The sequence below is a fragment of the Rhinolophus hipposideros genome (assembly GCF_964194185.1).
Source record: "Rhinolophus hipposideros genome assembly, chromosome: 23".
NCBI classification, from domain to species: Eukaryota; Metazoa; Chordata; class Mammalia; order Chiroptera; family Rhinolophidae; genus Rhinolophus; species Rhinolophus hipposideros.
In genome coordinates this window covers 15657832-15685780 of record NC_138069.1, presented here as the reverse complement: position 1 = coordinate 15685780, position 27949 = coordinate 15657832, and the positions used below count along the sequence as shown (strand labels likewise).

At 44.6% G+C, this 27949-nt stretch overlaps 1 protein-coding gene across 5 annotated transcripts in view; it reads right to left on the bottom strand.

The window, feature by feature from the left end:
• Nucleotides 1-27949, bottom strand: part of CYSTM1 (cysteine rich transmembrane module containing 1) — a 68822-nt gene that overhangs the window by 28275 nt on the left and 12598 nt on the right. For 3 of the 5 annotated variants that reach the window (XM_081035790.1, XM_081035789.1, XM_081035788.1), the window contains exon 5: nt 9492-9713. In XM_081035790.1, coding sequence (XP_080891916.1) covers nt 9492-9713 — 222 coding nt within the window. Of the gene's footprint in view, nt 1-9491; nt 9714-14945; nt 14973-25437; nt 25577-27949 lie in introns of those variants that run through there. The other 2 variants (XM_081035791.1, XM_081035792.1) reach the window with 2 other exon arrangements.

Here is a 27949-nt window from a genome sequence, read left to right as displayed (position 1 = left end):
GTGAGGGAAGGAATAGTGCAAACAGTCTTTTCTGCAAATTCAAGGGCAGACTTTTAACAACTTGAAAAAGTTTATTCCAGAATCTTGCCCTGTCCTCTCTCCTGCATATCTCGAAACTGTTCATCTTTAATCACTCAACAAGTAGTTACCAGGGAATCAAGTGGTCAAATTAGACAAGGTATCTGATATCAAGGAGCTTTCAGATAGTAGGGAAGACCTTAATTCTATAACGAGAGCCGACATTGTAAAATTATAAACTGAGATAGTAAGTACGCTGAAGGACAGGAAAGCTGACCCGGACTAGGGGTGGAGAGTACCACTCAATGTCACTGAAGTGACACATGAGTGAGATGGGAAGGATTAATAGGGGTTACTTGTACTGAGCCACGAGGTGTGAAACATTTCCAAGCCACACAGAAGAAATACCATTTGCAAAAGGCATGTGGGAAGAGAGGCCTGGAGAGGCCGAGGAACTAAATGGAATCTGGTGGCAGGGCAGACCAGAAAGGGCCTCAAGGCCTTTTGGAATGTTGGTCTTTATTCTAACCGAAAACTATTCAGAAGGGTTAAAAGAAATGCCGAAACCCTTAACTCGTAGAGTTCCTACTCTGGCATTCCCAAGGTTTGAGGTGAGAAACCGCTCCCACCAAAACCTCTGTATCCTCAGGAAAATCAAAACCTCTGGCCTGTCAGAGAGAAATCCAGGCCAGTGGCAAACCTCCAAACGAAATGGAAACTGACAGAACACAGCAAAAAGGAAGGAGGAGCAGTTTCCCCTCCAAAGCAAGGATCAGCAAGTTTGAAGCCCAATGGACCATGAAGGTCTCTGCCCTCTCTGGGGTAGGAAAAGGGGGGAGAGAAGGAGCTGACGTCAGAGCCCCTGTCATGAGCTACAAATCCCAGGAGGACCCCAGAAGCAGCCCATGTTCTAACAGAGGGGCCAGGTCCAGGCCTCCCCATTTGTCCCCAGGTTTTGTGCTTTCATCAGCACAGGCTTTCAGCAGATCTTTCTGGAAGCCCTACTAACTATCAGCTACTGTGCTAGGTCTAGGAACCGTACTGTGTTCATCTCATACCCTTTCCTTGTTCATCTTATTCCTCTTCCCTGTCTAGAGAACTTCCTCCTTGTGGCCACTAGGTCTGTCTCTCTTTTCTCACAGCAAAGAGTGTACGTGACGGGTCAGAAATCACACGTTTCTCAATTTGGACAGGTCTGGCTAAAGTCGTAGAGACGCTAGTACAGGCCCATCGAGGGCCACGCTAGTCATTATAAGGACTCTGGCTTTTACTGCGTGATTTCAGAAGCTATGAGGGGCAAGAGCAGGAGGAGGGAGACCAGTTATGTGGCTCGGACTGCAGGTGAGATGCTTTGGGGCTGCCCCACAGCTGCCTCAGGCCAGTGGGAATTCTCAGAGCAGATCAGAAATGACCCTCAGCCACTGGCTTCCCCAACTTTCCCTTGAGAGCTCCCTGTCTTCACCACCCCCATCCACCCACAAGCAAAAATTCAGAATGTTTGTGTGGCCTGAGGAAGGGTATTGACTCCCTCAATGCCCACCAAGGTGCCACAAACTGTGCAAGGCACATTACGTTGTTTATTCTTCACCAGAGTCTGTAATCCTAAATTCACAGATAAGGAAACAGAAACCCAGGGAACTGGAGAAACTCTATCTAGATTCCTAAGCCAATGCGGCTCTCGGTGGCACCATGCAGCATCCTTGCTGGGACATTCTGTCATCTGATACCTGGCAAAGAAAGAAGGTACTGAGCTGGACTTTGTGCTGGAAAGGCCTTCCAGGGCAATGAAAATGCCTGATCAGAGTTTCTGATGAAAAAAAGGCATAAAAGGCCCAAACAAGTCAAACTGTAATTCAATACCTCAAGCCAATTAACCAGAGATGCCAGACCGTTAAATTCCTTCCTCTTTTATCCTCACGCTGACTGATGAGAGCAGTGGCAGACACCAAGCAGTGTGCAGAAGGGGAAATGCGCAATTCTTTCCCCTCCCCCTACCCCCCTTCTCTGATTGTGACTGAAGGAGAGGCCGCTCCTAACTTCTTGCTGACTGGCCAGTGACCCAGCAGGGCACTCCTGGAACGGACACTCTGCTGTTGCTTCTTCAAATTGCAAAGAGCCATAATAGGGTCACTTTGGGTTCCTGGTCTGTAAGGCTCACAAGCCAGGCGAAGGCCAATGGGCTTCTGAACTCCACGGGGACATCCCAAGGGTTCTGTGGAAGCAGAACTTATTTCACTTAAAAATACTACGTTGCCAGATATCACAGTCCTATCCCAGAAGAACATGTATAAAACCCCACTATGTGGACTCAGAAGAGTTAGGTAGTAAGGGAAGGGTCTCAAAGCAGAAGGGGACCGGACACCCGACATAAATTCACAGCTACCTTTCGAAATGGTGTATTTTCCACTCATCCAACACATATTTACCGAGCATAGACCATGTGTCAGTACTGTTCTAGATGCTGTGGAACCAGAGATGAAGGAGAGAAAAACCTGCGGGAGGCTGACACACTCAAAGACCAGGGAGGTTAAGTAACGGGCCAGGTCCTAGTATTGATAAGAAGGTTTAAATCCACTCCACTTTGCCTCTGTTTACTAGGAAACTGGTGCCCTGCTGTAACTACCAGAATTTTGTGTTTGTTTTGAGGGGTGGGAGACGGAAGAGAATGGGCTGAAAAGAAGGTATTTTCCTTTGGTGGGTGTTTGAGCACCTGTGCTAGATTACAGCAGCAAGGCATATCACGAGGAAATGCATCTGGAATCAGGACTTACATGCAGCCCAAACTCAGTAAACCTCTTAGGGCTTCAGTTTGAATATCTCTAAAAAGAAGGGGCAGCGGGTGTTGGCCTAGCAGAGAATGGTAAATGGTTTCATCTGACTGAACAATTCAAGCCTATTCATGGCGGCTGAAGCCACATCCAGGCGGAGCAGAAAGAGCCACAACTGACTCGTGATGTCTGCCTTGAGCTTGGAAAGGTGATTAGCCTGGGTGATCACGTGAGGACTCTTCCACATCTGATGATCTGAAGCCTCTGAGTGGGAGTCATTTGAATTTGGGTGACAGAATTAAAAACTTCTTCTTTTATGACTTTCTAACCAATTCACAGAAACGTTCCTTAAAAAGACAGATCGCCTATTTTCTGACATGAGACTGGAGATATTGTGGTGTTTGATTTTTAACGTTAAACAGTTCCGTTACTATGGTATTTTCACAAGAACCTAGAAATAGTTTTGTTCTTTAGAACGCTTCACTGAACAGTGTACACCTATCACCACGGGGACTTGTGGCAGTGCTTTCAAAGATCTCCCAGCCCGAATGCCGTCTGGCAGGTGGCTTTGCCACTCGCCCATCAAGGAGTGAAGTCTAGTTCCCCTCCCCTGAATCCATGCCGGATACACAGACCTGTGGCTGCTTTGACCAGTAAGAAGGGTGCTGGAAGCAATGTGCTGAGACTTCTCAGTCCCAAATCCTGGCAGGTCACAATACCAGCACTGTGATTATATAAGGGGTGGGACATCTGGGTGAAAGGTAGACAGACTCGTTTGTACTATTTCTGCAATGTTTTGTAAGTCTGAAATAGTTTCAAAATTGCAAGTTGAATAAAAAGTTTTTTGTTTCTTATTTTTTAAAGGAAGGCCTGGCAGCTTCCACTTTTGCACTCTACCCTGGAAGCAGCCCAACTTCCTGAGGCTGTCAGGCTGCGAGGATGCCCGCGCTAGCCACACGGCGCGGCCACATGGAGGGAGGGGGAAAGAGAGATGCCAGACACGTGATTTCTTTTCTTTATTTGAAAGAACAATTTCTTGTTATAATGAACCAGAAGTACACAATTTCACCAAAACTAAAACAGTTGACAGAATGTGGTTGAACTTAAACCTTCAAGGGAATAGGGTCAAAGACAATAAAAGTGCAGAAGCCCAGGAAGTGGTCTGGGACACACACAGGAGAACAGCATCTCAGCACGAGGGTCTTCTCACCCTTCCCAACAGCCACACTGTCATCACGCTCCCCTCCCTCTCTCCCTTCTGAAGCGTCTGCCAAGCCAAATGGCTACAGCCTCTATATTGCAGGTAAAAGCCAATCCAACAGTGTCCTTTTGGACATGCTAGAAATATAAAGCCAAGGAGAAAGTTTATAAATCTCATTTGAGGGTACAAAATACACATACTCAACCCAGCACACTGGTTCTTATCTATGTTCCAGCCCCAAAATATGCCATGGGAAGCAAAAAGGAAGCTTTCCTGCCAGGACGTGCCCACAATACAGAATTTCTAAGATTTGGGGTGGTTTGCTATGTAGCAATAAATAACCAAAACATACGTCAAACTTCCACTTGTGGCAAAAAAACTTAAGTTCTGGTTTGGCAAGATCTGACTCTCTAAATAGGTCTTTTGGACCTAATCCCTAGGCTGAGGTCAGTTTCACATTCTTCTTGGCTAATTGCTTTTGTTTCCTGAGTTCCTTTTTATACAGAATCACTACTCTTATTTCAAAAATATTTATCTTCCTGTATATCAAAGAATGTTAGAGGTTTTTCTGCTTTTTTGCAGCAAGGTTTTTTGCTCCTTGCATGGTCTCTGCAAGGAACCTCAGAGTCTCTTTTTACGTCTGTTGTGGTCACCATCTGTCATTTTGGTGGCGTTAAGCAGGTCTCTGGTGATCCTCTGTTGTTGGTTAATATTTAAGGCTGAGATTGTCACTTGCAGCCTTAAGAGTCTTGACTAACACAAATGGCGAAAGCCAAACTAAGATGGCAAGAGCAAGGTTGACTGAATTCAGATAATGAGGAGGTAAACTAGACAGAACACTAACTGAATTTGGAGAGAGGACGTGCTTTGAAAAAAGTCGGTAAAGGTGTAACTGAAGTGCATGGGAGTGGTAAATTCTACTGGAGGTGTGGGATACATACGGGAAAGCTTCCTGGCGGAGGTGATATTCTGTTTGATTTCCAGAATATGTAGGTCGGGGCAGAGTGGAAATGAAGGGTGGGGAGTGAAGGGAGCAGCATGGCAGGTTGGAGGCTTATCTACATATAGACTCCTTTGATCATGATATCCTGGACTTCAAGCCACTGGAGTTACTATATGAGACTCGGTAGTCTTGGAAGGAGGTGGGTATATTTTGCGCAGAGCAGAAATGTGAATTGTTGAGAGCAAAGAGTGGAATGTTGTGGACTGTCTGCCGGGATGGTCACCAACAATTCCTCTCACCCTGTATTCGCATGCCATTCCTCTTAGCAAGATGTTGTTTATTTTACAGAAGTGTTTATAACAGCTATTATTTATGGGGAGGAGATTATTCCATACTTTTTATTCTAAATTTATTATTTACTATAATAGCCAACAAGCAGAAATCCAAATGTCCATCAACCAATGAATGGATAAGTAAAATGTGGTATATCCATGTAATTAAATATTATTTAGCAATACAAAGGAATGGAGTACTGACATACGTTACAACATGGATGAACCTTGAAAACATTATACAAAGTGAAAAAAGCCAGTATAAAAGATGACATATATGATTTTTACTTATAAGAATGCCCAGTTTAGGCAAATCTATGGAGACAGAAAGTAGATTAATGGCAGGGGAGGGTTGAGGAAATGGGGAGTGATTATAAAGCATACTGAGTTTCTTTCTGTGGTGATGAAAATGTTCTGGAATTATAGTGGTGATGGTTGCACAACTCTGAAGATACTAAAATCCACTGGATTGTACACTTTAAGTGGGTGAAATGTATGGTATGTGAATTATATCTCAATAAAGCTGTTACCAAAAACAAAGCGGGGGGCCGGTCTGGTGGCTCAGGCGGTTAGAGCTCCATGCTCCTAACTCCGAAGGCTGCCGGTTCGATTCCCACATGGGCTAGTGCCCCCTGCAACTAAGATTGAACACGGCACCTTGAGCTGAGCTGCCTCCCGGATGGTTCAGCTGGTTGGAGTACGGGCTCTCCAACCACAAGGTTGCTGGTTCGACTCCCGCAAGGGATGGTGGGCTGTGCCCCCAGCAACTAGCAACGGCAACTGGACCTGGAGCTGAGCTGTGCCCTCCACAACTGAGACTGAAAGGACAACAATGTGAAGCTGAATGGCACCCTCCACAACTAGGATTGAAAGGACAACAACTTGACTTGGAAAAAAAAAAGTCCTGGAAGTACACACTGTTCCCCCATAAAGTCCTGTTCCCCTTCCCTAATAAAATCTTTAAAAAAAAGGAGGAGGGATATCTCCTGTTGATTCTGGCCAGCCTTGTGACTTGCTTTGGACAACAGAATGCTGGGTAGGTAACGCTGTGTCAGTTATGGGCCAAGCCATTAAAAGCCTGGCAGCTCCTACTTTCACCCTCTTGGAGGCTGGCTGCCATGTCAAGAAGCTCAGGTGAGATGAGAGACTGTGCAGTGGGAGGCCTCAGGGAGGCAAACGCAGGCCCTGGTCATGTGAGTGAGGCCATCTTGGACATTCCAGCCCCAGCCAAGCTGACAGCTGAATTAAGTCACATAAGTGACCCCAGGAGAGATCACAGGATGCCAGCTCACAGAATCATAAGAAATAATAAATCCTTGTTGTTTTAGGCCACTGAGTTGTGGGGTGATATCCTAGACAATAGCTAACTGAAATACAACCTCTCGGAGCCTCGATTCCATCTCTGTAACATGGGACTAATGCTACCTGGTTGTTGTGAAGATCACCAGGCACCGTGCTCAAGAAATACTGGTTGATATAGTTCTTATTATTAAAAAATCACCCCAGGAGACCCTTGACTTACTGCTCTTTGGGAAGCCTGCTGCTTCCAGTTTCCAAAAAGCTAGTTTCTTAAGGAAACACAAAGGTGTTTTGTTTTTTTTTTAACAATTTCTGAAAAATGAACTTTGAGGCATAAACAGACTACCAAAGAAGGTTCTGCTTAGATTAGCCACCTACCCATCCATTCAACACACCTTTATTAGGTCCTTACTAATTACCAGGTACCGATTAAGAATAGCTAAGAAGATACTTCGTGCTTTGAAAAAGAAGCAATTTCCATCTAGACAACTGTTAACAGAAAGAACTACACACTTGAACTTCAGCTGAGAGATGGTATTTGCGTCAGTAGATAAATCTAAAATCATCCAGTTGGAGGAAAAAACCTTCAATTTCCACAGAGCTCAGAGACACATGCCCAGGATCTAGGCCCCAAGAAGGATTCTGATTGTGAATCCCAGAAGCAATACAAAGAGAAAAGAATGAAATGGGTCCCTAAAGGGTGTATCCCTTAGTGTGGGGATCAAAGAGTCCCATTCACAGAGCCTGGACCCCAGGTGAGAGATGAATTTGACCATCTCGCATCATCTGCCATGTCTGGGTGCAGAATGGGTCTCGGCAGTTAATAAACAAGATGACGACAGAGAAAGAAATCCTGCAGGAAAGGACATTAAACAGCTTTCAACTGCATTTATGAAATCATGATAAACAGAGCCTTTTAATCCTAAGAAGAATTAGGATATCATTTTTTTCTCAAAAGGATGACATAATGCTTAAATTACACCAAAGGTAAAGAAAGAAGACTAAATCTGTATTTTCTGCATAAAGTCCCCCAAGCCCAGGAAACTCTGTAGGTCTGGAAATGGCCTACACACCAAAGACGATGAGGGCTATGGGTGAAAAACATAACACCAGGCAGGCACTGAGCTGAATCTACTGGGTAACCCAAATGCTGGGCTGACTTTTCTTTTTATTGACATATAACATATAGTGCACAAATAGTACGTGTACAGTCAGAAGAAATATTTATACCCAGATTAATTTAAAGAATATTCCTAAATCTCTCGAAGGTTTCCTTGTGCCCTTCCCAATCAATGACCAACACCACCCTGTCCCCGCTACTCCACAGCCAGGAGTAGCCGCTATTCTGATCTCCATTACTATTGATTAGTTTGGCTTGTTCCTGAATTTCACATAAATGGAATCATACATTATGTGGTCTTTTCAGTCTGCCTTCTTTCATTCATCACAGGGTTACGCTGTTTTGAAGCAGAAAACCCCGAAGTTGAGATTTACTTTCGGGAATTGGCCCTCTGATGTCACAGACCAGGACGCCGACTGCTCTGATTATCCTGCTTATATATCCTGCACTCTTCCAAGCATGTGTTATAAAAACTTACAGCGAAACAGAATCTTGGATTGGAAACGTTTTCCTTTAAGATAAACTAAATCTTTTAAAGGTATTCGAATCTATCCAATCTTAACACTGCCTCTGATTTGACACTATAAAAGTATAATCTTTCCCAGCCTGAGTGCAAAATTCCTCTTAAACATTTCTTTCTTTCATGGCATCCACCCATTCTAAAGAAGCCTCAAATCCTGGAATAAAATGAGCCATCGATTCCGTTACTACTTTTGATTAGTAAGGGATTAAGCTATAGGAAAATCTCTGAAGCTGCCTAAAGCCCTAAATTCAGATGAATGTGGGTCAGAAAAGACAGGAAAGGGACAAGAGGACAGCAATAAGTTATAGGTCCAGATTCTTAAGGCAAACTATCAGAATTCAATTCTGGGATTGGCCACTTCTAGCGGGGTGACCTTGGGCAAATCATTACTCCACACCGTAAAATGGGAATAACCTCATAGGATTGTTGCAAGGATTAAATGTTAATGTACATAAAGCTCTTAGGAGACCACTTGGCATATAATAAACACTCAGTAACAATTGGCTATTTTAAAAAGCTGAAAGCGAGCCACCATTCTGCAAACCAAAGGTTTTAAACAACAGTCATCAAGACATCTAGTACAGTGCTTCTCAAGATGTTTCCTTCCTAATCCTTCACAGACTGATGCCTTTTGTAAAATGCAAGATCACATGCTTGAATGCCATAGCCATGTGAAATTGCTCTCCCCGTTTTTAAATGTTTACTCTCACTTTTTGTCCTACTCGTATCGCAGCATAGCCTGATAGCTGCTCGCAGACTGGCAATAGTCTGCCGAGTAAACTTTGAGTAGCACTGTTCTAGCACACAAGAAGCACTCACAAGCCTGCTAAAAACTCGGCTCCCAGGTTAAACAGAATTCGGAGGACACATTAGTAAAGCAAACCAACCCCCAGAGCAGGGGCAAGAGGATGACTTGAGGGTCAACAAGCTGAGACTAAATAATGCCAACAGGCTAACCCTGAAAAAGAAAACCGGCTGCCAGAACGAGAACCCAACTATACCCCTCCCCCTGCCAAGAGCTCTAGGAGATACTCTCAGGGGACATGTTGGCCAGAAGTCATCAGCCCCAGAGGGGAAAGAGACATGAAGGAAGTAGGAGAAAGAAGTCCTTCTCAGGAGTTAGAAGCCACCCTACACGGTCACCAAGCTTTGGCATCGTCAACCACGGCACACAAAGGCCAGAGTTTGTTTTCTGCCAAAGAAAATATGTAAATATTCCCTTTGGTGACGTGGGACTATGCACACACACACCCACAGACCCACATACACGCACCCCGGTCACAGTACCTGTGGTTTTAGGAGGCTCCTGCGGTCCGCCTTGCCAGCCATACTGTGGGTATCCTTGGTAAGGATACCCCTGGGGAGGTGGGTAGGGTCCTCCCATAGGTCCTGGAGGGTAGGCCTCAGGCCCCATTGGTGGTTGTGGATAAGGTGCATATGGGGCCGTCGGACCAGGGCCCGGATATGGTGGAGGGTTCCCTTGGTTCATCAGGGATCTGCAGAAAGTACCTAAAAGACAATGAAAATTATTTGCGTTTGATCAGTGAAAATCATTAGGGAAAAATTTGCAACCCATGAGATCATTTACAAAATGCTTTTAAAGATGTCTTAAACCTCTTGCAAATCTTCAGCTCTGCCCATTTTGTTTCCTTCTCGCTATCACCACAATTGGCAAATATCTTAGCATCTGTTCATTATGTGCCTTTGTCTGCCTTCCCCCACTAGACTACAGGCTGTGACAGCAGGGATCAAGCCAGTTCTGGATCATCACCATGACCCTAGAGCTTAGCATAGTGCCTGGCACCAGGCAGGCTCCTCGATAAATGTGTTGAATGAAGAACAGGATATTATTGTGGTTCAATTCTCTGCAATGTCCTTAAGTGTGAATGGATGGCTGTAAGAAGAAGGCAGAAAGTTTAACAGCACTAATTATGAGTCAGCTCAGTGGTCGCTGACCCAGTACGAGCAATCCTCCAATAGAGAGGGCTGAGCCACACTGGGGGTCTTCTAACAAGCTGCACTGCCAGCAAGCAGTGACTGACCAGAGTGTAAGGGCCGCCACCACCCAGGCCACTGGGGCGATCGGTTGCTCCCCTAGACCTACAACTCTGTGCGGTTGAGCTGCATGCTCAGCTGTCACCAGATGGAGGGTAGAGAAGTCTGTAGAGGATGCTGAGCTTCTCCTCCCAGGCTGCCAGGACTCGGGGGCGCTCACCAGGAACCCCTCCTTGTGTGTTTAGGTTCCTGGTCTCGGTGGTTTGCTTCTGTGAGGGAGGCCATTGCTTCCCAGCCCCCACGCCTGTTAACCATTCTCTTGTTTGGGCTTCAAATCTGGAGGGCCAGCACCATCTGTCCATCACTCTATAACCCTCACAGTGCCTGTGACACAATAACTTCCAGATTAAAAGCATTACTGGGCTATGCAAAGTGCACAAGCTGGATGAACAAAGTGTCACGTTATCTTGCTGCCTTGTACTGTTGCCCATCTCTTGTACCGCTATTTAACTTTTTGCCTATTTGAGTGTCTTCTATCCCCAACTAAATACTAAGTTAATAGAGGGAAGAGTCTGATATCCAAAATATACTCTTTTCAACATTACTAAATACTCAGTAAATACTACTATTAGTACTACTAAATAGCTACTATTTACTAAATTTCAGTTAATTCTTTTTCATAACAGGCAACCAACAAATGAATAAGTGGTTTTATAGGAAGAACAGAATAACCATAAAGTAATGTCCCTAGAAAATCTAGATTAAAATAATAGTGGACTTCGCTGGCTGCCTGAACAAAAACCATATCCCCCTTTGTAATAGCAGTCAGATTTCCAGCTAGGCAATGATCCATCCACTCTTCCTGCATTTCATGTGCTTTGGGGAGGCTCATCCCTTACCAGGCCCCGGGAGAGCCCAGTCTAACCTAATTCAATCCAGGTCACCCTTCTCTTTTTCATCAAGATTGATTCAAGGAATCCAGGACTAAGCCAATCACAAATGGCATCCTTGGCCACTGGGATTGGTTCTGAAGAGATCTGATCTTGCAGCTTGGGGCTCTCCTAACACACTCCCAATCTTCCCTCCCCTTCAACACAGGCACACAAAGTCTAGCAAGGACATGGCCTACAAAACCGTGGACAGCCAATCTGCAGCCCTGACGGAGCCAGTCTTAAGAGGAAGTAGGCACTTCAGAAAGGCAGAGCAGAAAGAAGAAATGGGGTTCCAGATGACTTTATATAACAACTCATAAATCACACAAATCAGACTGAAACGCGGCCTAACCTAAATTACAGGTAAGCTAAGGAACCCTTCTGAGTGACACTCAACTGAACACACATCATGCAGTGCTGATTGGGTGTGGCACTGTGCTAAGGAGTGGGGCGCAGAGGTGAACAGGGCTCAAACTCTTCTCTTGGCTAACTGGTTAAAAAGACAAACATAAGGGTAGTGAGTTTTAGAAAAAGATGTAAACAGATTAGGAGCAAGGAGGAGTGAGGGAGTGGGGAGATTGTCACTTGAGGAAGGTGATTATAATTTGAAACTTTTTAATATGGAATCAGAATGGCTGGGGGGGGGTCTCCATTTTGACCACAACTGCATTCTGTCCCCCATTTTAGAGACTCTCTTATTTTCCCATGGGCCTGACAAGGACTCAGACAAGAACGAGAATTCTTTCCCTTCTCTGGTCTCTGCCAACATGGCCACACACTCTGACCTGGGAATGCTCTTTCTCCTGACCGGCAAGCCAAGGCTCATGGTGACTAATTGACACTATAATCTCACATGAATATGGGCATACATGAATGCTGAGTGTTTCTACATTTCCTCTCTTCCACAGAGGCTGTGGTAAACCTGTGGAAAACCTAGTGAGCCCTGGTTTACACAGAAATCAGTTTCATTAACCCCCCATGGCCATTCCATTTTAAGTCACAAAAGTACAATTCGGCCACCCTAGCTACTCTTTCCTGAAATTCAGTGTATGTATTGGGCGGGGGAGGATGGGTCCTCCAGACTGAGCTAATGCCACCAAAACTGCAGTTTAACTCGATTAGTCCAACAAGACCCTGCAGTAATGATTATTTTCACTACAGCAAACTCTGGACCGACATTTCTCTGAAGACATTCTTCTTCTAAGAACAACGAGCAGTGAGAAGGAAAAAAGACCAAAGTGTATAGAACCATTACAACTTCAGACCTCAAGGTTTCATGACTTTTCTTGGTCCATCTATTTGCATCTATTCCTCATTATCTTGTGCGGTTCTCTTCCTGGGACTCTCCCAAATGTATGTGTCCTCCCTCAATCATGTTTCCCCCTTGTTTTTGGTATGTACTTTTCTCCCTCTGCCTGAGGAATCACTTAATGTCTGGGGGTAAAAACCCCGTGTGCCACTCACAGAGGCATTTATAAAGAACATAAGCCATACAGGTGCTCCGGTCACCATGAGCCATACCCACCTACACACGACACACACACATTCTGTCCCTGTGTTACCAAGACACACAGTTATCGTCTAGGAGTAGAAATCCGGATCTGTTCTCAGTTTCCTCTAAACAGGAAAAAACCCCAGTAAGAGGGCAACACAAGTCACAGAAACAGCCTCCGTGCGGACATCAAAGATCCAGGGCTGCCTTTGGAAAAGCAGGACTTCACCCAGTGGGTATCAATTAATCCCAAACTCGGACAGAAGCAACGCAAAGTGAAAAAAGATTACCTAACACTGACATAGTCTAGTGTTCACATAACCCAAACACACATGAGCTTTAAATTTAAGGTATAATACTGAACTTTGTAACATGAACGATTTTCCCTTACAAATTTGGTCTGGTGAAATGTAAGTCCTACTACAATGGAGTGTGTTACTCTGAGGATCAATGCGAACAGTGGAAATTGTAACATTAAAGACAAATCAGAGCTCCAAAAGAGAGAGCTCAAATTGAGCAGCAGCCAAGATCCATTAATAGATAATGCTGAATGAACACTGCTATCCGACGATCCCATTCAAGACATGCTCAAAAATCACAGGATTAGCAGATAATCAACCATACAACGAGAAGAGCAGAAACTCATCCACTACCGATGCAGGAAGGAACAATATTTTCAAAGTTGTTATTATTTTTTAAATTACAAGATACCTGGTAGTCTGGCATTGAACCTAACGCCAGCACACTGGAGAGTTTTCCCCTGGGAAAACTAAACAGCCCCAATGGAAAAAAATTATTGCTAGTAATACCTGAGGAGATTCCAAGAAATGACTCACTGAGTCACCCCACAGTAAAGCCCACGCACACAGAACTTCTCATCAACTTTTTATTACCTCATACATAAATGAACGGAGAAACATTATCAGACATTTGAGAGCCTGTATCATAAAAGACAGAGCAAAATAGGAAAAAGAAAATGATTACCAAAATATCCAAAAAGAGAAAAGAAATTATAGTACATCTACACAGTTTTTTTTTGCAGTCGTTTTAATTTGTTTCTGAAGCATTATATAATATAAAATGTAAGGAAATTTTAAAGCTACATATTCATGATTCCAATTTTCTTTAAAATACATACTGATAAATGGAACAATGTAATAGAATGAAGAGTCCAACAACAGACCTATACATTAGTCACCTAATTTCACAGAGGCACCACTGCAATTCAGAAAGTAAAAATTAGTCTTCCCAGTAAATAGTAGTACTGGATATTGAAGAAAAAAGTGAAGAAATAAAATGGAGTCACTACAGTTAAGCTGCCGAATTACTAAAATGAAGTAGATTGAGGTATGATGACATAATTCTATTCTTGTTTTAAGTAGCCTGGGAACTCAAACCTTTTAACTTTCTAGTCCTGCATCAATGGCTGGATATACATCGTATCTCCAGACAACCCTGATTACTCCAAGAGGGACAAAGGAAAGAATGTTCACATATCCAGACCTCTGACTTCCATTATCCAGACCAACCGTCATCTAGAGGATTACCATCTTGGACCAACCCAGAGGCTAAGAAGGCAGGACTGATTCTTCTCAAGAATGTACTTTTTACTAAAAGAACTCTTCTTTCTCCTTCCAAACACTCTGGGTTTTGCCTAGTTGTAAACCTTGATCTTTGAAATAAATCTTTAGTATTTATTTCTATCAAAGCCTCCAGACTCTTTTTAATGTGACAATATTGTTGTGGGGGTGGAGGAATGAACCTTGATCGTCATCCTTATAAACAATAACTAATTCACATTATGTCATGGACCTAAATATACAGGCTAAAACAATCAAGCTTTCAGAAGTATGTAATATGCTCATGACGTTGGCAGTATTTACCTTATGACCCAGCAACTCTACTTTTAGATATATACTGAGGCGAAATGAGTGCATAGTCCACTGAAGACATATATGACAACGTTGAAAGCAGCTTCATCTATAATAGCCCCAAACTGGAAACTATCCACTTTTTCATCAACAGAAGAACGGATAGATTATGGTATAGTTATAGAGTAGAAAATGGCCCAGCAATTAAAGAACGATCACTACATGCAGCAATGTGGATCCATCCTACAGACAATGAGATGAGCATAAGAAACCAGACTCAACAGGCTTCACACTGTAAGATTCCATTAACATCAGGGTCCAGAAAGCCAAAAATGAGTCTATGGATATGGACTGCAGGAGGCACGAGGGGAGCCTTATGGGATAATGCAGATGTTCTACATCTGGAGCTGAGTCATGTTTACTTGAATACTATTAACTCATTGAGTCGTACCTTGAGATTTTCACACTTTAAGTTGTACAGTAACAGCAGACAGTCACAATTTGGCTAAAAGGAAAAAAAAAATATTTATGGCTGTTTTCTCTGGGTGCTGGAACTATGGACAATTGCTATTTATTTATAATCTTTCGTATTTCTGAAAATTTGAGTAAGGGAACCTACTTATATAGTCAGAAAAAAAAAGTTTTCTTCGTATTTTTCATGCCGCCCACCTTTTTGCTTTTAGATGGCTAGAATGACTCTGTAGATCTCCATCCGCTTCCAGCACCCTGATTTCCCTTCCTATCACTAATCTTCCCCTTCTTGGTCACTTGGCTAAGTATCAAACGTGAGATAAAAGAACAAAATACTCTTGGTTCATGCAAACTTCCCCCTGATCTTAAGGTCAAAGCCAGATGTCCTGCTTACACTTCCATTCTTACATGTACTTCTTGGGAATTTATAAATTGTCTTTAAAGTTTAAAAACATGAGAGCAGATCCTACTCTAAAGACCTCCTCCGAGTCTTTTTTTAACTCCCTGACTAGCTGACCTTTTAATAGGATTTTTGTAAATAGACTATTTTATATTCCAGGCCCCTCAATTTTTCTTGATTCTCATACCCATAATTTTGGATATGGTTTGTTGGGCTAAGAAAAGCTTTAGAATGACTGGTTTTGTGCTACTCTATCATTTTGGGTTTACAGCTTTCGTTAAATGTTAACATTGACATGTTAGTTTATTCCATTCATACAGTCATTTGTTTATCCCATAAATACTTCCAGAAGCACCCACTATGACCCAGCACTAGTGGTTCCAGGCACTACCGAGAGAACGGTAAGCAAGAGACAATTTCTTCTCGGGCTGGTGGGAGAGACAGACATTAACATCAGCAATTATAAAACCAAGCTGAGAGAGAGGAAACACTTGGGCCTGCCTGTGAGCTCAAAGTAGAGACCACAGGTCAGGGAAGTCAGAGAAAGCTTCTGAGAGGAAGTTATAAACAACTGCTAGTTAAGCATAAATAGAAATTCGGGTTACTCAACCTTCGCAATTTGTGAGAAAGAGCTGAATGCATTTGAAGAACTGAATGGGTCCATTATGACCAAAGTAGACAGTTCAGGGTGAGGGAGGCCAAAGGGTCGGCTCACAGTCTTGCCAAGAGTAGACTCTCAAGCTCATTGCAGCTTCCTTTTTATAGTCATTCTTTATCACTTTTATTTATTTATTTTTTCTTTATCACTTTTAAAATAAAAGATTCATGTAACTTTATTTATGCTTACTTAGCGGGTACTGTTGGCAAACCTAATACTGTTTACTCACTAATATTAAGTACCCACAACTATGGAGTGCACAATAGGAGTTACCCACTACATGACAGGGCAAGTACTGGGGATATGAGAGAAAGAACTCTAGCTGGCTTGCTCTTCCCCTTAAGTACTGCTAATAATAAAAATAATCCTTTCCATTTGTCTGTTACTGCATCACATGGAAAATGCCGAAAGTTCTACAAATTTCAGGGGTATGGCGAGGATAGTTTGTTTATAACGATGAAACAAAATTCACTTTGTGGTCACCTCAAACAGTTAACGCAAGTTTACTGAAAGTGAGGTATACATGCGTAAGCCGGAACGACGCCACCAGCAGAGGAAGTTGTGCCATACATGCGAGCACAAGTGAGTATGCAGTAAGCAGAGATAACCAATGGCTTTAAATCCAAATCCCAAGGCCCCAAATCCCAAGGGAAAACCTACTCGTGACATGGACAACCTTACACGGGATCCCTGGAGTAAGAGCAGGGGTTTACTTTTTAAACATGGTGGTGATGCTCTCAACAACAGGGCAATACTAGGAGGCCTGTCATTGTAGCATGACCAAGATCTTTGTTTTTATCACTTGTTCACCATTTCTAACACATTTTGCTGTGCTACCATTTCCTAAGTTGCTCTTCTTTTGGGGGCAGACTGGAAGGAGACAACCTGTAGAGTTACTTCATTACTGTCCAAATACTGATTCTGGTGTCAACCTCCCAAACATTATCAGCCATCCCCTCACTCATTCACAGTCTTTTATATGCCGGAGAGTTCTGCCAGGCCCTGAGCTGTCCTCATGAAATCAATGAATACATGAATACATGTTAGAGCATGTCTTTTGCATCAACATTTTGGCTTGTGGCTTCAGAATTGCCTCTCTGTGGAGTACGCAATGACACACAGCTCAGAAATGGGACCCTTCCTGAACAAGGACATCGAAATGCTGATGGAAGGCAAAAATATATAGTAGACACCTATCTCTGGCGGCTCCGTCCTAGACTGAGGAAGAGGTTCAGAGACTGTCTTATGTTATTTTCCTTTCTCACAAAGAGTATTTGATATAAAAACTACACATTGCTTTTATAACTGAGTTTCACATGAAACTAAAAAAATCTACAAACTATTTAGTAACATGGTTTGCTAACACCGCTCAGCCACTCTCCCAAAGTTAAAACAACACAAAGATGTAAGCATTCTCAACTTGTCCTGATACATTAGATTAGGAGTAGTCGAGTCTGAAAAGTCATACCCACATTAATTATCCACAGTAGTTCAACATTATCTGAAACTATGGCTTTAGCCAATCAGTCTCGCCTCCCTCCAATATTAAACTTGGCAATGTCTGTGTTAGCATTCTCCGAGCCTTGGAGACTTTCAGGGAATCCAGAGAAGTTCCCTTCCACAGAGGACAACACATCATCTGCTAAAATCTTTGCATAAAGCCTTCTATATAGAACCTCTGGCTGGATCTAGGGCCTGCTGCTCTATAAGATGTAAGATTTGTAACATTTATTAAATAGCCCTTAAAAAATCATTGTTACCTGAAAATATCTATCATCAACTAAAATAGCCTACTTAGCTGCCCAGGCATTGGTATCCCATTCCGCTCTACTGTTTGGAGGAAACCTCCTTCTTTTCATAGAGGGTCCATCCTTTTTTCTTACAAATTCTTAAACAAAGACACATTTTTAAGTGAAGCTTCAAATACATAAACACCCTATTCCTTGAACAGCAATTCCACCTTTAGGAATTATCCTACAGATAGATATATGCTACTGCTAGAATGCAAAACTACCCAGAATTTTATACACAGAATTTTATACCATACATGTTTATGGCAGTATTTGTTTATAACAGCTATATAGCATATATATTACATATATAACATACACATACACACATTTACTTATACGAAGGTCCGACAATTAAGTTCATGAACTCATCCTAGAAAAAGTGCTCCATGCCTCATTGCTGAATATCACTATGGTCACCTTTGAAGTCCTCCCCTTGGGAAGCTATGCACTGACGCCAGTGCCTAGTCCACCCTTCAAAGCAATGTTGGAACTCTTTTTCTGGAATGGCCATCAGAGCTGTCGTCATATTACCCTTGATGCCCTGAATGTCATCAAAATGTCTTCCTTTGACTATTTCCTTTATTCTTGGGTAAAAAAAGAAGTCATTGGGGGCCAGATCAGGTGAGTAGGGAGGATGTTCCAATACAGTTATTTGTTTACTGGCTAAAAACTCCCTCACAGACAGTACTGTGTGAGCTGGTGCATTGTCGTGATGCAAGAGCCATGAATTGTTGGTGAAAAGTTCAGGTCATCTAACTTTTTCATGCAGCCTTTTCAGCACTTCTAAATAGTAAACTTGGTTAACTATTTGTCCAGTTGGTACAAATTCATAATGAATAATTCCTCTGATATCAAAAAAGGTTTGGGGCGGCGGGATGGCTCAGTTAGTTAGAGCGCACGCTCTCAACAAGGTTGCTGGTTCAATTCCCGCATGGGATAGTGGGCTGCGCCCCCTGCAACTAAGATTGAAAATGGTGACTGGACTTGTACCTGAGCTGTGCCCTCCACAACTAGATTGAAGGACAACAGTGCCCCCCCAAAAAAGGATAGCAACTTAATTGTCAGACTATGATATATAACATTCCAAAAGCCCGACAGTATGGGAATGATTAAATAAAACATGGAACACCGTACTTTTGTTATATATTTTTTCTATATATATTTTACAATCAAAGTTAAAACTCCTTATCATTTTTTATATAAAGTCTGCCACATGGCTTTTAGGAGAAAAAAATCCATTCCTTAACTCATTGAGCAGTAAAGCCATGCTTCTAGATGCTTCCAACAATCATCCAACTATCACTGAGAACAGTGTGTCCCAGTTGGCATCTGGAAAAACCCAGCTGCAGGGCAAGACCCACAGCTGCAAACAGTCCCATGGGTCCCAGGCCAACCTCACCAAGGGCCCCTTCTGCAGGGTCTATAAGTCATGTATGGTCCTCTGCAGAAACCAGAGGATGGCCTGGAAGCAGGATTTCCCTCCTGCTTCTGCCTTTTGCTTCTGGAAGGACTTCTTCAAGAGTGGACCTCAGCCCCCAGTCTGACAGTTCTTGATAAATCCTGACTACAGCCCTCTCCCCACATTGCTGGGACCTCCAGTTGGGGGACAGATACCTCCAGCGTCATCCAATGACTCAGCTCTGGGACTTTGGTCAGTACCCCTCAAATGCTGCCATCTGAAAGCCAATGGAGGAGTGAAGGTTGGCTCCTCCTCAGAAAAAAGGCTGGGGACATCTGAATTACATCTAGTCACTGAGACATACAGGAAAGCATTGTAACTCTGGAATTTGAAATAGCCAGCCCTCAAAGTGACAATGGAGAGAAAAATGAGACCCAGCAAGAGGGAGGATCAAAAGAGAAAGCAGCAGAGAACAGAGGTGAAAAGAAAAGGGAAGAAAGCTGTTAATATAGAAAGTGAGTTGTGGAAATGAAAGGATGGGTTACAGTACGGAGAAAGAGAAAAAGAACAAACTCTTCCCCCTGCCAAGCTGAGAGGCCACACTAGAAAGAGGACAGGACCATCCCTCCAAACAAGCCTGACAAGGCCACTCACTTCCCAGGCCAGCTCCTCCACCAGGACGGCCTCTGAAAGACAGGCTCCGCCTGATCCTACCCCTGCCCCCTCCATCACATTAGGCTTTGTGGGAAAGTTGAAATCTTGATGGCTTAGAAAGAAGCCCCCACAGCTTAATGTGCTGGCAATTTAACTAAGCACTCCTGGTTCCTGACGGACACCAAACCAGCCCAGGCTTTGCTCCTCCATTAAAGCGTGCCGTCCTGACCCTCGGAGGGCATGGCAGCTCAGTCGGCACTGCAGGGCAGCTCATAATGGACACTTCACACCAGCAAGTACCACTCACGCCTACCACATGTGGTACCACATGCAGCACCGTCAGAGACCACGTACTACGCCAAGGCAGCTCGCTCTCTCTGCCTTTCTTCTCATCATTTTCATAGGATTTTAAAAGGAACAGGCATTGTGGATAATAAAGGTTAGCAAAAAACAAATGCTAGATGGCAACTTCAGATTGCTGTCATCAGCAATATCCACAAAGAGCTACTATATACACGTACATGGAATTCATGGGCTCAAAGTAGTATGGTTTACTGATGAGTTTAAAAAAATTGCATTTCACCTTGAACTAAAACCTAAGTTTTCCAAGAGCACACTTGCACAGAAATAACAATATACCATTAATGAAGTCAGGCCCCTGGCGAAAGGTCTAGAATTGAATATAGTATACACAGTCTCATCACGACTCAGGCCTCCTTTTGGCAAACTATGCAGCAAAACACCAGTGGTTTCACACTGACTACACTTATTCGTTTTTGGCTCCTAGATTCTTTACTCTGCTGTCTTCCTGATATCACAGAGCCACGTGGACTTTCAGAAGATGGGATTTCAGGGGCTCCCTCTGGAAGCCTGTCTACCCCACGCTATCCTTACCACATGTCTACAACTATCTGAAAAAATTCACTATTAGTGAGTCATATTGTTGGTTGAAGGCAGTATTTTCCCAAGTAGGATATGCGGCATGATTTGGGGACAATAGATAAACAACTTAATGTTAATAGCTATGCCTTCTATTGTAGCAGGTGATAGTTTCAACTTAAGGCAATGATATAGTTTCCCTTTTAAATAAATGCTAGTTTCTTTTTTTTTAAGTGTGTCAATTTAAAGAAAAAATGTTAGTTAAATATAGTACATATAGATGGCTTGGAGAGAAGACAAAAATCGTGCAGCTGGAACACAAAGTATGAGAAACACAGGTAAACGATCCGCTTGCCTCAGCGTGTCACTACCCTTCACTGTTGCTTCTGTCAATGCCATCAGACATCAAAGATCACCACGATTTAGTTCAGCACAGTCAGCAGAGCCAGAAGGATACAGAAAGTGGATCAGAGATAGAAGAATCACATTGGCCTTAGGGTATAGTTGAGGAGGAAAGGCTGGGTGGGGGGGAGGCTGGGAAAGCGGCGGGGAGACTGGGGTCTTCAGGAAGCTAATGGCAGCAGGAAAGAAATAAGTATTAGGCTTAATGGTAAGGACTCAAGAGATAAGCACTGTCCTACAAAAGTCCCCTTCTTCACACATTTTCTCCCCATATGACCCTGCCCAAGGTCCTGACACTGAAAGCTGACTGGTAAAGTGCTGCCGGCAGCATTAGAAATTCAATATGGCAGAAGTCTAGCACCACTTCCCAGGAATTCCTCTCCCCAAATACCAGTTTATACCAAATAGCAGTTCAATTGTTCCCCATCCCTACCTTTCTTTGAACACTGACTGTATGGTCAGATAATTTTCAGTTGTATTTTCTGAGCCAATTCTCTTGGGAATAATGATTCATCAGCATAAATCATCAGAGGAACAAATGGAAGGCACCTGTGAATAAGGCATTACTCCCCAGTGAGTAAATTTTGGTAAATCAAACCATTCTCCCAAAATGGCTACCAACACTTCCTTAAACCATTTAATTGAAAGATTTCAGAAAAATATATATCATCCCTTGTTTTCAGCAAAGTCATACCACAGGATTGCTTCTCACAGAGACTGGATCCAAACCATTTGCCTCCCTTGCTTTAGAAGTGAGGGCCCATCCAGTTTCCTAGTTCTGGTTTTGAAGCCTAAATCAGTACTAATATTCCACACGTCTCCGAAAAACTACAAAAAAGAAGTCATTCCAAGTGCACTTCATTTTGAAGAGCACGTTGTATATACTGCCCAAAGTGGTGTCAACCTTTTTGGCTGGAGGCTAGAGGGTCAACTCTTGTCCAATCCCCTCGCTTCTATGCTATTTTGTAATTGCTAACTCCCATTTTATAGCCAAGCCAATTAGTAGCATTGGCCGAGCGTGGGGAGTTGGAACACAGCACTTGGCTCAGTCTGAGAAAAACAGGAAGACTCTCCTTTCAGAATTTCTCTCAAGTGAGAACTGTCTAGCTAACAAATGTCAGAAGTCTAAAAGATGGATGTCATAGTTCTGTAGAGTCCCTGGGAATATCAGCAAGAACCTGAATCTCTATTTGAGTAGTACGACTGGAGGACTGACATGGCATAGGGGAATTTTAAAAGATGACTATTTCACTTCTTATTCAATTTAGTGAGTGTTATTAACCACTTCTGTCTCTGATAACCCTAATAAATTCCTTTAGGGTTAAAAAGATGTTGGGCCTAGAGCCCCACAGCCTGTTAAGTAAACTGGTTTACTCCAGACCCTCTGAAAGAGTGGGAAAGAGACTAGGGAAAAATCTGAACTGATTTACATGTGAAATACAAACGTGCATTTACCCTCAGGCTTCCAGATCTTGATTACAGGCTTATTGGTAACCAAGCCCAAATACTCCAGGAAAAAAAAAATAACAAAAAAGCCTTAGAGTGTGAAGGAGGCTTTTACACAAATTTTAGTGTCCATCTCTTTTTTATTTCACTACATCTCAATATATACCATTCATCCAAGAAATAAAAGATTCTGCCTTAGAGGAGCTCAAACTTCATATAAGCCTCTCATTAATTCTCCTTGGTACGTCTGTGAAGGGAATACTGACCATTATCCAGTTTCAAGGTCAAGGAATGTTTCAGTGCCAAGAAAGGAGGTGCGGCCCAGAATGCTCCGTGGTGGGTGTCTGGCCTTTACCTCAGCCCTGCCTCTCATCTGGGCCCAGTTCCGCTTAAGGGAGGGCATTTCAGTTTCTCAATAAGACAGCCCTGATGTTTATCACAGCTGTGTTTAGAGAAACACACTAACTTTTTTTTTCCTGACAATGAAGTCTTAAATTCTCTACCACTGGGAAAACTCGTCGGGGTGGCAGGGGTGAATGAAAGCGGAAAATTTCCCAAAACTCTTGGCCTACTTAACCGCCGTGACAGCACATCCTTATAGTGTGTGGGGAAGTGAGGAGGTGGACTGTTTCCAAAGGAGGAAGCATGATTAGTTGGCTGGTTCAAAGAGTTCCCAAAAGATTTAGAAAGTGGCTAACATTTTTTTTAAGTGTAGCAAGAAATCTAACATCCAGCTATTCCTAATATTATCGGGCGCCTGCAAAACCCCTTAACAATCACTATCATAACAAGCCCTACCACTGAACAAGTACACAGGGGGAGAAACTCATCAGGTGAGTAGTAATGTGTGGTAAACATATTGTTCAGAGGACCTATTTTAAGACTTCTTCTACAAAGAATGATGTCACTGTTCTGACTGGAAGTTGGCTTTCCCCAAGTGCCACCATTCTGGATCTGACCTCCTTTGTGTGCTGGGCAGATTTCTACCTTTATGCCCAAACCAGCTGCGGCCACCTTCCCAGGTTCTCAGCAATACCCTAAACTGCCTTTTACTGTATGGGATTCCTGGAAGTCCAATTTTGTTTTCTGGAGTCAAATAAATATAAAACAAGTTGGTGGGAAGGTTCAGCCATTTCACTTCTCTGAGAAAACAGAAATTCCTAAGGTTCAATCAATATAAAATGGACAGCGCTGCATTTTTCTGGTTCACAGAACCAGTACATTTCAGAGCTGGGAAAAACCACAAATCACCAAATCATTCCTCTTCAGTAATCAAAATATTTTCTTCCTGTTTCTTAGGAAGTTAAGACAAAATGGCCAATTAACACTTAACCAGTCTGATGCTGGGAAGCCCACAAGTTGAGGTAAACAGGTAGAAAAGGGGAACTCCTTTGTTCTACAATTAATAAAGAGCATGGGACTCCTTTCAGCTTCCCAATGTCCATATTCACGAGTTGGGCACTGATTATCCTTTAATAAGGTCCCCCCATTAAATCTCCTACCAGTCACTTGGGGTTTGGGTTTCACCCTGGGGATCAGAGGTGTTTATAAGACACTCTGAAATCTCTGAAGGGCAAGTGCTGTGGACAATCCAATCTCTGTACATAATGGGGGTAGGAGGGGACCTCTCAGGTAGCTCTTAAGCCTGTCCACATGAGATAACAAGAAAATGAGCTGCTATTGGTGCTTCCTTTCTCTCATATGAAATTTTTGTTTTCATCTGCTAACAAAGGCTGGGATGTAGGGCACCTGGCTGCCTGCACCCCCATCGCCTGTTATAAATATTTCATAAGAAGGGTTCGCAGAATCCTATCACACCAGATTTGTAGGGGTTGTCACCTCTTTCCCAGACTGTACACAACAGCCTCCTCAGCGTCTCCCCAACTCAGTGTTACCCCTGCTTCCATCCATCCGACGCTTCAATGGCTCCCCACAGCACGCAGACCCTCAGCTGGGCACTCAAGAGTTTTCCTAACGGGTCCTAAACTGATTCTCCAAACTCCCCCCTCCCCCCAACAGCCCTAGCGCTCAGTGCAGTCGGTCACAGAATCGTCTTTCCTTTGCCTCCCACTCCAGGATCACGGTCTCTTTCCCCCGGAGGCCCCCTTTCCCTCCCTCCTCTCCCTACCCCCCACCGCGGCCCGGAGAGCAGTCCCCACCCTTCAGGACTCCGCTCAGATTTCACCTCCCCCAACAGGTCTACTCAGATCCCAAGCCTCCGCTCTCAACCTTCAGGATTCGTCCCCCCCCCCCCGCCCGGGGCACCTTTTCTGAACAATCCCGCCCCCTCCTCCCACTCGCGGGGCTCCCGAGAGGCCTCCGGCCCCCCTCGGGCCCAGCTCAGAGCACCAAGTAGGACCCCCGCCGCGCCCCGGAAACCGCAGCCCGGGGCGAAGAGATGCAGACGCCTCCCGCAGACGTCCCCCGAGACCCGCGGGGGTGAGCCCCGCTCCCAGCCCGCCGACTCCTCGAACTGCGAGACCCACGGAAACACCAAGCCCCCTAGTCCGCCGCCCAGAGGCCGGGCGGGCGGCGCGGGATGTCCCCGAGTCTCCGCCAGGCTCGCGGCGACCCGCAGCCAGAGGAACAGCCGGGCGCGGGGGAGAAGGGAGACCCTCGGCTCGGCACCAGGCCGGCCGCTGCCGCGCCCCCCAGCCCCCCTCCGCACCCCAGGAGCTGCGCGCGCCCCCGCCGGCGCCGGCCCAGCCCGCTCCGGTGCTCGCCGGTCCTCCGGGCGCCCTCTGGGGAGCTCGGGGACACGCAAACCCCAGGGAGGGCCCTGCTCGCGCCTCACCCCTCCCTGGTCCAAGCTTGGCCGAGCCCGGGGCCGCCGCACCTCACCTCTCCACCAACGGGTTGGTCACTGGTTGTGTTGGGAGCTGACGGGACCAGCCGAGACCGCACAAGACGCGCCGCACCTGCCACTGAGTGAGTGAGGAGCAGCGACGCGCCTGACGTCACTGCCGCCCCGAGCGCCCCGAGCTCGGAGTCACCTGATCGCCCTGGCAACGCGCGAGGGGCGGTGTCACAGAACGGGCCCCGCCCCCAGCCTTGGGGCCTCGCATCCCCGCGGGGAAGGCTACCCAGTTGGCCGCGACGCGGGCATTGGAGAGCCGACTCTGGCCTGCCTGCTCCGGCCTCCGAACTGGGATGGATGCCTGAGACGTCAGCAAGCACTCCCCTCAGGTTGTATCAGTTCTCCGAGACTCCAAACGATACCCACTTCGCCGCTAGTGCAAGCGCTTTAGAAGGCAGGACCTGTGTCCCCGCGGTACCCAGCTCAGGGCATGGCACGCAGGGCTTGGTGTGGACTGCTTACTCTTCCTATGTTCTCGGTCTAGACCCAACTAGCTTCAGGGGTTTGTTTGCTTCCCGAGCTGTACCTGGGAGGACTGGGGCTGAGAATGATACCTGGGTTGTTGTCTGGCAACTTTTCCCCCATCAACCTCAGAGCAAGTAATGCAACCTTTGCTAAAGAATGTGATAAGACTTCATTCAGGAGAGGAGCTAGAGCCCAGTCCCAGCCCTCCTGTCCTGAAGGCCTCCTCCCAGTATTCCAATGGAGAGAAATCATTAAAACACTCCCAGGCAAAGCCTAAGACAAGCCCACAAGCCCTACTTGCAAAGATTTGTTTTCCATTTTAGAAATTTATTTTCCCTTCAAATTCCTCCCCTTGCTTGCTATAATTGTATGCCTACGCCTCTGTGATTTTCCAGTCTCCAGACATAGACTGCCGGCTTCAAAATAAAAATGTAACACCCCACAGAGGTCCCAGTTTGACAGCCACTGCTTATTGCATCCCTTCACTTCTCGTTGAATTTCATTTATGTTTTACTCTTCTACACCCTGACCCGCTATGGAGGTTTTCATACATGTTGTTCTTCCCTCTCAGACTATAGGATTTTAGACCCAAAAGTTATTTTATAATCAACTTCTAGTGAGCGCCTTTGGGTGCCTGGCAATGGGCAACGCCAGGCTGATTGATGGCATGATCCCTACAGAGCACGATTTTATGTGCAGTGTGACTCATATCCACGTACTACGTGTCCTATTATTTATTTATTCAATAGTTTTATTTAAGTGATACTTTTTTACTTTTATACATTTATTTTTAAAAGAAACTTGCAAATAAATGGGGGGGGGGGGAGAAGACAGTTGTGAAAGGTAGAGAACAGTAATGGCTCCAACCAGAAAGAGTTGTGGTAATAGGAGAGAAGAGATTGAAAACATGATTCCAGGGCTCAAGGGACAGAGATTAATGGACAGGAAGATGGTGGAAACAGGGCGGGATAGCCAGATCTGGGGTATTGGGCAGATCTAGGAAGGGGAAGGCCAACTGGAGGTGGGCACGGGGGTGCGTAAGGGTTGGGCCAGAATGGAGGGGAAAAGTGCTGGAAGCAGAGAGAAGGGAGAAGGGATGAAGAGAAAGGAGAAACAGCCTGGAGTTGGGGAGGAGTTGCTGAAAGGGAGGGTGAGGTACAGAGAGACTCAGAAAAGGGTGCTTACAGCATTAAGGTTACAATAAAATTAGAGAATGGTGGGCACAGCCATAAGACCAGCATAAGTAGACTGTGGAAATTGGAGCGTTGTGAGAAATAAGGTAGAGACAGAGCTGATTATGGAAGAGCTTTTGAGACAGTAGACTCTTCTGGTAGGAACATGGGGTCTGGAGACAGAGTGACAGGGTTGCATTCAGAGCCCATCACTTATTGGCCATGTGACCTTGAGTGAGTTACTTAACATCTCTCTGCATTAGTTTCCTCATCTGGAAAAAAATAGGAATAACATTGATATCTACTTTATAGTGTCATTGGGAGGATTAACTGAAATCATGCATATGAAAGCTAAGCATGGTGCCTGGCACATAGTAAGTGCTCCAAATGGTTAGCAGTATTAGTTTTATTAAGGGCCGAGAAGAAGAGGATAGATTCAATATGAAAACTATAGGGGACTACTGAAGCTACTCCAAGTGGGAAATGGGAATGGGATGCAGTATTTTGTGAGGAATCCTTTAACAGCAGAATTCTGGCTGATCAGACAGAAAAGTAGGGCCACAGCAAAGATACAAATCCAAAGGGTGAAGAAGGGTTGATGATGGACTAGAAACAACCCCTCCTGAAAAGGAGAATGCCTGCCCCCACTCACTCATACATGTGTGGAAGTTGGAGCCTGGCATGAGGAGGTGCTCAGTAATCCTATTCAATGAGCATCTCTAGATGCTGCACCAGTTGAACATCTCCTAGGAGTTCACAGGCTCAATGACAAAAACCAGTAGAATCCCCGAGTCAAGTACAGAGAGCTTTAAAGTAGTAGAGAACTCCACTAAGACCTGGCCTCTGGCTTATTGTGTTA